The sequence below is a fragment of the Hyla sarda genome, chromosome 1 (genome assembly GCF_029499605.1).
Source record: "Hyla sarda isolate aHylSar1 chromosome 1, aHylSar1.hap1, whole genome shotgun sequence".
Classification (NCBI taxonomy): Eukaryota; Metazoa; Chordata; class Amphibia; order Anura; family Hylidae; genus Hyla; species Hyla sarda.
In genome coordinates, this window is record NC_079189.1 from 549,985,382 (window position 1) to 549,998,305 (window position 12,924).

A 12,924-nucleotide genomic window follows, 5' to 3' on the forward strand; every position below is an offset into this window, starting at 1 on the left:
AATCCAAGAGGCAATTTTCCATGCAAACAGTGTAAATATTGTTGTTATAATCTAGCGAAAAGAAACTTCATTCTTGGTGGAGAAAATATTTTTGTCAACCAGTTTATTTTGTGCCAGACATCTTTCGTGGTTTATACTATTATATGTTCTTGTGGCTACTATTATGTAGGAAAAAACAAAAAGAAAACTGTGCACTCGGATCAGAGAACACCTGTACTCGGTCCGTACCTGCAAAGGAGCCACTCTTTATTAACCATATGAGCGAAAGACACAACTGCGATCCTAAAGAATTGAGTATAGAGTGTATTACAGATGTTCCAATAGGGGTTGATCGTCACTCTGAATTACTCCGAAGGGTGACATTATGGATAATGAAGCTGAAAGCTTTGGGCCCATTGGGGCTCAATGAAAGGAATGGCTTCTCCCCTTTTCTTTAAAGTAAATTTTTATCTGTGTGGTATTTATTTGTTTTTAACCATTCACTATACCTGTGTGCTTTCTGGGATTTTTTTCTCTTTTTTTTTTTTCTCTACAGGTTGCTTTGTTATACTGCTGTATATAAGTAACTTACCCATCACAGATTGACGTACACCTGACCGGAAGAAGCGTCATTTGACGCAAAACTAGTCTGTGGTACGCCCCCGGCTCCCTGGATCGCTTCCATCTCCGTTGATTGATCCTCCACGCAATCACACCAAGTCCATCGTTTGACATACGAGTAATTGCATCACATACTTTTCTCCTATTGCTCACAGTGTTGTGGACTTACTTGCCTTTACGTGCTAGCACCTCGTGCACTGACCTCATTCATATCAACAAGCATCTTCTCACCCTGGTTCCTTCCCATTCGGTGTCATATGCAGTGCCTGTATGGTCATTTTTATTTTGTTTTTGTTCTATTAAAAATGGAACACATGGTAGAGTTATACATGAATACAGGATGAGGCTACTTGGCATGGTTTGTAGTCTGTAACAATGGCGATCCATAGGACTACATGTATAAATCTATGTAATATTTACTATACAGTAAGATATACTTCTCCAGTATTCTCATACTTCTAAGACATTTGTCCTCTTTATTTGCTTACATATTCCTGTTGCAATTTACAAATGATATGACCGTGATTGTATTGTTCACCATCTTTTATTCTCCTTTTACAGTTAATAATGAATCGACTACAGTAGCCCTCCCCAAACCTGCCATCCTTTCTCCCAGTTTAATTTCAGACCTTCACGGCTTATCCCTTTCTACACCATCTCCTGTAATAAATGTAAGTATTATCTTTCTTATTCCATTATGTATTAGGGTTCAGAACAATTATTTGTCAAATTTTGATTCTTGGAAAATATTAGGACAATTGGTGTAAGATTTTGTATGCAAATGTTTTATGGCATGTTCTTGCTTCCTTCCAGTGGCTATGTGGTTTATTTAAGGTGTTCATAAACCATCTATCGTTGTCTGCTGTCAGCTATACATATTGATGATGGATTCAACATGTGTTCTCAATGGGGAGAGAGAAATAAGCCAATTCCAGACACCTCTCTAATGAAAACAAAGAATCTGTTACATTGAAAACCAACTTATCTGATCCTTCTTAGGCTACGTTCACACTGCCGGTTTTCTTCGGCAGTGTAAAGCCCGTTATTTTAGGATCAAGAAAAGCAGTTTGCCGGCTGTAATTTTGCCGGAGCATACCTGCAAATAATGGGTCCCGATGGACCCCATTGTATTCAATAGCCGCCGTTATTTTCGGAGAGAAAAGCTGGAGAAAAAGAGGTGCAAGCACTTTTTTTTTTCTCCGGCTTTTCTTGATCCTAAAATAACGGGCTTTACACTGCCGAAGAAAACTGAGCATACCGACAGTGTAAAAGGGGCCTTAGCTAGACATCTGCTGTCTGGGGATAGTTGGCACACTCCTGTACACACAAGATATTCAGCTGTAAAATTGCTCTGCACACTGTGTAGTACTGGTGCTGGGTTACTGCTGTTAATCTTCCATTCCCTTCACTTGATTGCCCATCCTGTGGATAGGTCATTAATTAGTTTTTCTTGATAAAACCCTGAGGATTGCTTTGAGACTCACATGATCAGACTGATTCTGGAACGCCAATGTCGTAGATCCCATGCAAGTCTTTGGGGCCTCCAGCATCCTGCCGCACGAGCGAAGTCATACTAGCTCTTTAAGTTGGAGAGATATGTAGAAGTACTTTATTCCACCTAATATGGTACTCCCCATACTACTGGAGGTCATACATCCACTGCTTCCTGCTCTTTCCCCTCCCTATTTATATCTAGTGGGATTGTGTTTCTTGTGCTGAGCAGCAACTATAGTAAATATTTAACCCCTTAACGTCAAACTGACGTAAATGTACGTCCTGGTGTGGAAGTACTTTGCGCACCAGGACGTACATTTACGACCTGTACATGACCACGAGCATCAGAGCGAACGGTGAACAGCGTAAACGTTAAAAAAAAATCAAAAATTGCTGCTTTTTTGTCACACCATATTCCAAAATTCTTTTATAAAAAATGTCCTAAAAGTTTTATGTATGCAAATGTTGGATCATCAAAAAGTACAGATCACGGCACAAAAAACTAGCCCTCATACCGCCGCTCCTATGGAAAAATGAAAAAGTTATAGGTCGTCAAAATAGAGGGATTTTAAACATACAAATTTGGTTAAAAATATTTTTTATTTAAAGTGGTACAATAATAGAAAAGTATGTAAAGATGGGTATCGTTTTAATCGTATTGACCCACAGAATAAAGAAAATTTACAGTGTACAGTGTGAAAACGAAACACTCCAAAATTAGCTAGATTGTTGTTTCCTTACTAAAACATTTTTTGGGGGGTTTGCCATACATTTTATGGTAAAATAAGAGGTTTCACTGCAAAGTACAATTGGTCACACAAAAAACAAGCCCTCTCATGGGTCTGTTGATGGAAATATAAAAGAGTTATGGATGTCAGAAGGCGAGGAGGAAAAAAAAATGAAAACACGGAAATAAAATTGGCCTTGTCCAAAGGTCAAAATGGGCTTGGTTCTTAAGGGGTTAACCCCTTAACGACACAGGACGTAAATGTATGTCCTGCTGCTGTGGTACTTAACGCACCAGGACATACATTTACGTTCTGTCATGCAGGGCATGTTGCGGCTGCTATCAGCAGCCAGGGACCCGCCGGTAATGGCGCACATCAGCAATCGCGCTGATGTGTGCCATTAACCCCTCAGATGCCGCGATCAATACAGATCACGGCATCTGCGGCAGTCCGGTCACTAAAATGGATGATCGGATCCGATCATCCAGCATGGCGGCTGGAGGTTCCCTCACCTGCCTCCGCCAATCTATATAGGGGTCTTCTGCTCTGGTCTGAAATCGAGCAGACCAGAGCAGAAGATCACCGATAACATTGATCAGTGCTATGCCCTATGCATAGCACTGAACAGTATTAGCAACTAAGTGATTGCTATAAATAGTCCCCTATGGGGACTATTAAAGTGTAAAAATAAAAGTTTTAAAAAAAGTATTACATTTTTTTTTGAAAAATCCCCTCCCCAATAAAAATGTAACTTGTCCCTTTTTCCCATTTTACCCCCAAAAAGTGTTAAAATTTTTATTTTTATTTATAAACATATTTGGTATCGTCGCATGCGTAAATATCCGAACTATTAAAATATAATGTTAATGATCCTATACGGTGAACGTTAAAAAAAAAAAAAAGTCTAAAATTGCTGCTTTTTTTGTAACATTTTGTTCCAAAAATTTTTCTTATAAAAAATGTATTAAAAGTTTTATACATGCAAATGTTGTATCAATAAAAAGTAATAAAAAGTTTTACACGGCGTAAAAATTAGCCCTCATACCGCCGCTTATACGGAAAAATGTCAAAGTTATAGGTCATCAAAATAGAGGGATTTTAAACATACTAATTTTGGTTAAAAAGTTTGCGATTTTTAAAGTAGTACAGTAATAGAAAAGTATGTAATCATGGGTACCATTTTAATCATATTGACCCACAGAATAAAGAACACATGTAATTTTTACCGTAAATTGTACAGTGTGAAAACAAAACTTTCCAAAATTTGCAAAATTGCGATTTTCTTTTCAGTTTCCCCACACAAATAGTATTTTTTTGGTTGCGCCATACATTTTATGGTAAAATGAGTGATGTCATTACAAAGGACAACTAGTTGCGCAAAAAACAAGCTCTCAAACTAGTCTGTGGATGAAAATTTGAAAGAGTTATGATTTTTAGAAGATGAGGAGAAAAAAATGAAAACGTAAAAATAAAATTTTCTGAGTCCTTTAAAGGGGTACTCCGCCCCAGGACATCTTATCCCCTATCCAAAGGATTTTTTCCTTTCATGTGTTTTTTTGTTTTGAAAGTTTGGCCACCAGGGATCTCCCTAGGAGTCCCTGTTTCAGTGATGTCGGATGAACACCGGCCTGGCTGCTGATTCCGAAATCGCATACTGAGCTCAGCTCCCCGCCTGTCAATCAGACAGGCAGAAGCGAGCGCTGTGTGCTTATCCCTGCAGGGCACGGCAGCTCTGTACTACAACATTCCTCCTCTCTGTATGGCACGTGTATAGCCAAACAGAGAGGAGGATACTCGGAGGCTGCTGTCCCTGCCCTGTACTCAGCCTGTATGCACGCTCCCGAGAGGTAGCGCTGCATACAGGAAGAAGGGCGGAATCCAGCCCTGGCCGGCCTCAGATGATGTTGTGCCTGCCAGGCCACGCCCACTTCCTCCCAACTTCCTCAAAACTGAGCTATCGAAGATAGAGGAAAAAATATATTTACAGGGGGTTTTAACTAGAAATAATGACAGGGATAGAGAGAGTTAAAGTCAGGGTCAGATGGGGAGGGGGATTAGGGAAAGTTTAGTTGATGATAGGTACTCTTTAGGGGTTAAGCTGTGTATAAACATAGTACATTATTACATAACTGCTTTATACTTTGTACTAAATAGGCATGTGAGTACATATGAATAGATGAAATGTCTGAGAGGGGGAGAGAATCATCATATATGAGAGATGTTAATCTTGCCCACAGCAAGCCCCAGTGGCATCAAAACAAAGATGCTATTCCTAGCTGGGCCAGATAGAAAACAACTACTTTTGATCTATGATGGCATGACTTGTGGCGCATTCACACATTCATAGGTATTCTGTCTTTTTTATTAGCTCAGAAACCCCTTTAACACCAACATTTAACTTAATATACAGTCTTTAGTTAAGTTTTCCCTTATGGGTGTCAAATGAACATAACTCATCTAACCTGTAAATTTTACTGTCCTCAAGGATCTTAAAAAATATTTTAATATAAATAATCACTGGAAAAAATTACTTTTGTGCCAGGAGTTCCTCAAGTGTTGAAAAATGTCATTGTCGTCTCTAATATTGAGCATTTCTGGGACTATTTGTCAACTGTTTTTGTAATATACTTTAATATTTCTCTATTTTTGCATTATTTCGTTTTATGGTTCTTATTAACATGATCCAGCCAGGACTGCCATGACCTGCAATTTGCATACCCTTAAGAAATAGCTTTGATATCGGAAATAATAATCCGAACTTTTTTTTTTTTTACTTTTTCCTTCAGCAAGAGAGAAAATGAATTTAACTGTAGGGCACATGCCGAACTAACACTAAGAAATTAATTTATTACCAGGCGAAGGAGAGCTTAGAGTAAGAATAGATGAGTATATGACCCTAATATCAGAGAAATGTAGAAGCCACTTATCCTAGAATATGTCAGACAGTCTATTATTCAAATGATTCAGCACTGTAATTGCATACAGCTTTTATAAAGCCTATCAATAAAGCCTATTTCTCTAAATTCATAGCCGCTGCACATTATTGAAAGTATACTTTGTTCCTTTGTTTCATCTACTTGGTCCGTAAATGAAGATTAATAATGGAATATAGTATCTCCACGCCATTTTTGTACATTCCCTTGTGACCCCGGGACCACATCGGAGACGTGGACCGTTACAGAACTTTGCACATTTTCAACGCATCTAGTCTGGATTGGGTTAATTGTAATGAAATAGACTAGAAAATATGTTTAAATGTTCATTTTATTTTTAATCAAATCAACCTTCGTTTTTGGAGTGATTGAAATGTCACAGAGTCTGTTTTCTCATGCATTCGTCAGTAAATCAGTTACTGTATTATGCAGACAATTTGAGGACAAGAGGAGACTGACTCTTTTCGTAGCGGCAAATGGTTTCTATTGTCGGAGACGGGGACGTCTCGAAATCACGGATGTATGGTAAACTTTGAACTTTTCAGGGGATAATTGTGTTTGTAAAAATATCAGAGAATACAATGTGATCTTAAAAATTAGACAAAGTAGAGACATGTGAATAAATTAGACATGGGAAAACCTTACTGACAAAAATAAGAATAATAAGCATAACCATGTGATGTAATTTTCTCAGCGCTGTTACTTTTTTACAATCATGCTACAGTCCCAGCATTATCTTAGTCCAGTAATCCAGTATAGTCACCCCCCAGCATGGTTGTACCAGTTAGGCCATAGGTCCAGGGTTAAGCACCATTTCATCATGTTGGGCACGAGAAGAGTTGCCAGATGCCACAACATCCAGCTTGTTGGTTCCAGCGTTCTCATCCCTGGTGACTACAGATCGCCAGACCTAAGTGAAGCTGGCCTTACACATATCTTTCTTCTGAACTGATGGAGCAATTGTGGTAGCTAGAGGTAAGTGAATTTACCTTAAATTGGCCTAAGCCGGAATTGAACAAATCACCCAGTAATTAGTTTTTTGTGAAATAATAAAAAAATTTGTTGCGATTCCAAAGTGCACTGAATGTCCGGAAAAGTCAGGAATGAAGTCTTCAGTTTGGATACAGCCCTAGGGGACCTCAGTGTCATACCTGACTTTAGTAAATTTTTTCTAGACAAAACAAATCTATGTCCAATGCCATATTCACACATGAAAAAAGGACATAAAGAAGAAAAAAAAAAAAGATTTTATTGTGTGTGAACATGGCCAGGTTCTAGTAAATGTATTCATCTCTAGCCGAAGTTATGGGGACCTCAAATGTAGTCAGCAGGATACATGCAGAGGAAAACATTGCCATAAATTGTTAAAGGAAATGGCACTCTGATATTAAGTTTAGTGAACTTATTAGGCAGATTTAAACACAAGATAAATTTGAGCATAGTTGGTAAAAAACTTAACTTTAAAATACTGCAGGGATATGCTCACATGTAGCAGCAAAAAGCGCAAAGTTTAACACATTGTAAAACTGCATGTGTTGCTTAAAAGTATGGGTTTTAAATTGTTTGTGCAGTTTTCAATATGCTATTTGATTTAGATTTTTTAAAATATTTATTAAATAATCATGTCATCAAGCCATTTTGGAGTTACAAAATTATTAGAAAAAATAGCAGTTTCCCTAGTTCACTTTTTTTCATGGCATAAAGTAAGGATTTTTACAGATACCGGTGCATAACAATATATTAGATTGCTACTTCCCCTTAAGGTTGAACCTCATGGTCAAATACTTAGTAAAAAAACAAAGATGAAAAGTATTTCCAAGAAAGGAATCATATAGGCCCACCGATGGATGAGCACAGCAACACTGGAGAGGGTTTGCGATAGACTTACTTCTTCAATGCCTACATTCCTCAATGTTTTCACAAAATTGCCCAGATTTATCAAACTGTGTGAGAGAAAAAGTGGAGAGATTTTCCCACAGCGACCAATCACAGCTCAGCCTTCACTTTACCAGAGCTCGTTAGCTGAGCGGTGATTGGTTGCTGTGGGAAAATGACTCCACTTTTTCTCTCACACAGATTGATAAATCTGGTCCAATGTGTTTTAATGCAATTAAAAATACAGTATTGCAGATATATGGGCATTAGTCCTGCTTTTCTCACTTAACTAAATCCATTCCATCAACCTGTTGTGCTAGTCACCCTCTCCTCTCCATATCCCGATGGCCATCAAAGTTTTTAAAGTTTGTGATGTCATACAGGATTTCCGCACCAGATATTGGGTCCTTCTACTTGGGCAGATTATTTCACAATACAAGCACAGATAAAGTTTGTTCAGATCAATCGGTTTTCTTTAGAGGACTGTTTTACTGCCCAATTACAACCCTTTTGTTAGAGAGTACCTGTCATCAAACCATATTTTCTAAACTAACTCAGATTATATTCCCTAACAACTCCTTACACCCCTCCTGCCCTTTAAAAAAAAAAATTCCAAGCTTTAAAAAGCTGTGTATCATACCTTTCCCCTTGCTTACATTGTGTGAGCTCCCGGTAGGAGAAAGTGGGTGTTCCCCAGCAGGGGCGATGTCACTGAAGCCTACGAGAGCTGTGCCTCCCCATGCCTTACACTCACTTCCTGAGTTTGCTCTCTTGTCCGGCCGGGAGGAGACCAAACTAACTGTTTAACTTGCACAGGGAACCGAGCAGAGCCACTTAGTGGCTGTTTTTTCAATCACATTAAACACATATAAAAGTTAAGAATTTTAACAGCAAGTAAATAGCAAAGTGTCTTATAATTACATAAGAAACAATATATTAAAAGTTTAGTTTGGTGACCCGTACTCTGTGTTGAGTGGATGGCCAAATAAACAGTTTTCCAGTCGCTCATGCGGCCTGTACACTTCTATTATTGTTGGCAGTTTATCCGCTGCTTACGTGTGTTGAGTGCTGCCTATGTTAGGCCTGCACAAATGATGAAATCCGCTAACCAGTAACCGCCGATCGGTAAGCCTTTTTCATCCGGAATGAATGTTCATATGAGTGTGTTTGTCCTTTATTCACCCCATGTAAATGGGCCTTAAAGGGGCACTTTTTTTTTTTTTAATCAACTGGTGCCAGATAGTTAAACAGATTTGTAAATGATTTCTATTAAAAAATCTTAATCCTTCAAGTACTTATTAGCTGCTGAATACTACAAAAGAAATTATTTTCTTTTTGGAACACAGAGCTCTCTACTGACATCTCTGTCCATTTTAAGAACTGTCCAGAGTAGGAGAAAATCCCCATAGCAAACATATGCTGTTCTGGACAGTTCCTAAAATGGACAGAGATGTCAGCAGAGAGCAATGTGTTCAAAAAAAGAAAAACATTTCCTCTGTAGTATTCAGCGGCTAATAAGTACTGGAAGGATTAAGATTTTTTAATAGAAATAATATACAAATCTGTTTAACTTTCTGGCACCAGTTGATTTAAAAAAGTTTTCCACCGGGGTACCCCTTTAAACATTGCTGTCTTTTAAATAAACTTCTTATTTCTTACATATATGTTGTCCAGATATGTTAAAAGTTGAGAGTGCACAGGGTCTTGCTTCTGACACCTCCTACAATCACAAGTTATAACCCTGTGAAGTGTGCGGCAGAACTGTTCACTCCCCGGCTGGCTGCTTTAGACAACCTTTGTACTCCATAAAAGTATGCAGTGAAAGAGTTGGGATTAAGAGACAGATCGGGAAAGAGACACGCTGCTGCCTACTTTCCCCAGTTGTATGTTGTAATTGCAGCAGGTCTAAGGACTAAACTTTTGCCATGTCTGGACAACATGTCAAAAAAGTTTATTTAAAGGAGAGATCGCTGGGGGCCCCATCGGTCGTACCCCCCCCGAGATCTGAAACGTTTGCCCTATTTTTAGGCTAGGGGATACGTTTTTCAGGACTGGACTACTCCTTTAAATGGCTTTGACGCTTTAAGTTGTAACAGATGTAACTTATTGTGGGTGACATGACCTGTATCATGCCTTTTGTCATGTATTCTATCCACACTTTACTGCATGCATGTTTCTTAATACATTTGGCTTTGTCCATCACTTTTGTTGTTCATAATGTAGAAGCCATAGTTAAATGTAGAGCACATAAAAGTTACCTTGCTCTCCTTGCTCCTCCTGCTTAACCTTGAGATTTTTAATAATGCCACATCCTAGCCCTGTATTCTAAGGACACGATTGATATGATAATGATATAATCCGTCTATGTGGCCAGGTTTAGGTGTCCTCAGGAAGCGAGTGAACCGCAGGCTAATTACATGTCCAGTTATAGCACTGTCAATAAGTGTTAGGACCAAAATATGTTGCTCATAGTTTAGCGAGGTAAGATCTCCCTCCTCACATCCTTAGCAGCGATCAGACATGACGTGGGACATATTCATTGACCCCTCTTCTTTTCCAGCGCGATCGCTCACTGAAGGAAGCTAACCCAAGCCAGACACAAGGCTCATTTCAATTTTAACAATGGTAATTAAAGGTTAATTCAGCGCGTCAGGATTAACGAGGAAAATACAAATGATGGGCGAGCAGCTGCCATTAAGAAACAACTTTAGAACAATACAATTACAGTGTGAATGTGACAAAGGGAAGAGGAGCTAATAATAATGAGCCGCCGCATGCCATGGCTAATTGTGGGGCCCTCCCGCTACCAGTGCTCTCCAATCACAACCCAGGGGGCACATTCCTTCCTTGTCCCACAGCCCCATGACTCTTGTATTATACGTAGCTTTTTGTGACACTGCATATTATATCATTTTGTTACACAGCCAATGGCTGCAGCTTTAGTGTTTATAAATAGAAGGAACTTTAGGGAGCAAATGTAGGTTCTAACTCAGAAGCTAGAATGTATTTCTTCAGTGTAATCATTAACAGACTGGAAAGTGAACAGCAGACATTTTATTTCTTTGTTATACAAGATTTTGTATTAGATTGTAAGAACTACTTTCTTTTAAAAACTGCCCCACTCATTTCTATAGGCTTTTCTTGGTATTGCAGCTCTGTTAAAGGAGTGCGGATGCTCAGTCCCTCCTCCAATTACTCGCTATGGGACTGTGGAAGATAGAAAGTGAATGAAGCAGCAGCCAAACATCCGCACTACTGCTTCATTTACTTGGGGGACAAAGGACCCCTGGTCCTGTAAGCAGTTTGACTGTTAGATAATTATCAACAATCCTATATGATAAGTTTATATCTTGGGAAAACCCCTTTAATATATATGATTGCTTGATGTTACAGTCTCAAAGGATGCCATCTGTGTCAGTATGACCTGGAATGGGCACTACCGCAAACTCTGGAAGCCAGCGTGTCCAGTTGCAGACCTGTATAGATATCAGCAGAAAACCACTATAGTCTGCAGTAGTACATCTTTACATGTAGTTCTGTAGGCATGTGGAATTTATAATGTTTATTATTTGTAAAGGACTATATCCATGTCAAAGTAGTCATTTTTCCGCTTTACCTTCTTACTGAAATATGAAAATTTAAAGGGGTACTTCGGTGGAAAACTTTATTTTTTTTTTTAAAAGAACTGGTGCCAGAAAGTTAAACAGATTTGTAAATTACTTCTATTAAAAAATCTTTATCCTTCCAGTACCTATTTCTTTTTGAATTTCTTTTTTGTGTTGTCCCTCTGTGCTGAAACCTAATGCCCGTATCAGGAACTGTCCAGAGCAGGAGAAAATCCTCATAGCAAACCTATGCTACTCTGGACAGTTCCTGACACGGACAGAGGTGTCAGCAGACAGCACTGTGGACAAGACAAAAAAGAAATTCAAAAAGCAAAGTATTTCCTCTGTAGCATACAGCTGTTAATAGGTACTGGAAGGATAAAGATTTTTTTTTTTATAGAAATAATTTACAAATCTGTTTAACTTTCTGGCACCAGTTCTTTAAAAAAAAAAAAAAAAAAAAAAAGGTTTTCCCACGGAGTACCCCTTTACGGTAATTCATTGACTGTTTTAATTTTAATGAATACTGTTTTTTATTACAGCCTTGGCAATGCAGGATAAATTAGACAATATTTTAATAGTTTGGACTTTTTACCGTCATTGGTATTTTTATTATTGTATATCATTAAATTAAAATGGTTTTAAATTAATTTAAATGTTTAATATTTGTGGGATATATATATATATATATATATATATATATATATATATATATATATATATATATATATATATATATATATGAGCCCCCAATTGGCTTACTTACCACTTGGCACTCCATGGGCGAGTCACAAAGGGTCCAATCGGGAAACTGCAACATCTAGGGGGTCAAATAGGCAGGATGAGTTATCTTTGGAGATTATGTATATTATTTAAAACCTTTAGGGTTTTTCTTCATTCATCTTCAAGTTGTTCTTGATTAATTGATGTCACTTTTCAGCATTTTTTGAAAGTTTTTGGGTGTAGTACCTTTTTTTTTTTTTTTTTTTTGAAGTCCTATATATAAAGCCTTTGAGGAAAAAGGCCATATCCAGAGCATGCTGCCTTTTTTAAAAACAAATTTGCAATCCTCAAAAATACCATAAAACAAGAAACTCTGGATCAAATTTGAAAATTGTCTAGTTCTTGGCTACCCTCTCATGCTTTGTCTCAATTGATATTACTGACCCTGTTCTTGGTGATGTGGAATATGGTTGCAAACTTCTGTCCCCATGTTTAAAAACATCCTTTGTTCTTTCTAATGGCCCTCTTGTTCCCATACTGGGTAACCCCTACTTTCCACCTGGTATGAATCTCACTTCTTATCTGCAGGTTTCTCAATGAGTCCTTGCTTCAACCATGTAATTAGTTCCTGAGCATCTCCACTCGCCGCCAGGTATATGGAGTATCTTTAGTTGAAGCATTTTGTGGAGACATGCACTTCCAGTCTGCAGTTTGTGAGGCCTCCTCTGGAGTTGAGCTCCTTAATGTCCTTAAGACACGTTTGTTACCTATTCTTCCTCTCTCTGGTAAGGCTCAGTACATGCTCACATTCTCTAATGCAGCCCGTGCCGTGATACCAAGGTGATTAAAATAAGACCTTGCTTCTGAATTATGGTTCAATAGAATCATTTTTAAATTGAAATAATAAAACTGTCCTGGACAAAAATGACGTCTCACTGAACATAAGATTTTGTTGCACAACCTTTT

At 38.2% G+C, this 12,924-nt stretch overlaps 1 protein-coding gene across 4 annotated transcripts in view; it reads left to right on the plus strand.

Annotated features, from left to right (window-relative positions):
• Window positions 1-12,924, plus strand: part of AP3B1 (adaptor related protein complex 3 subunit beta 1) — a 228,561-nt gene that overhangs the window by 152,072 nt on the left and 63,565 nt on the right. For all 4 annotated transcript variants that reach the window (XM_056541614.1, XM_056541621.1, XM_056541629.1 and 1 more), the window contains exon 22: window positions 1,162-1,271. In XM_056541614.1, coding sequence (XP_056397589.1) covers window positions 1,162-1,271 — 110 coding nt within the window. The remainder of the gene's footprint in view (window positions 1-1,161; window positions 1,272-12,924) is intronic.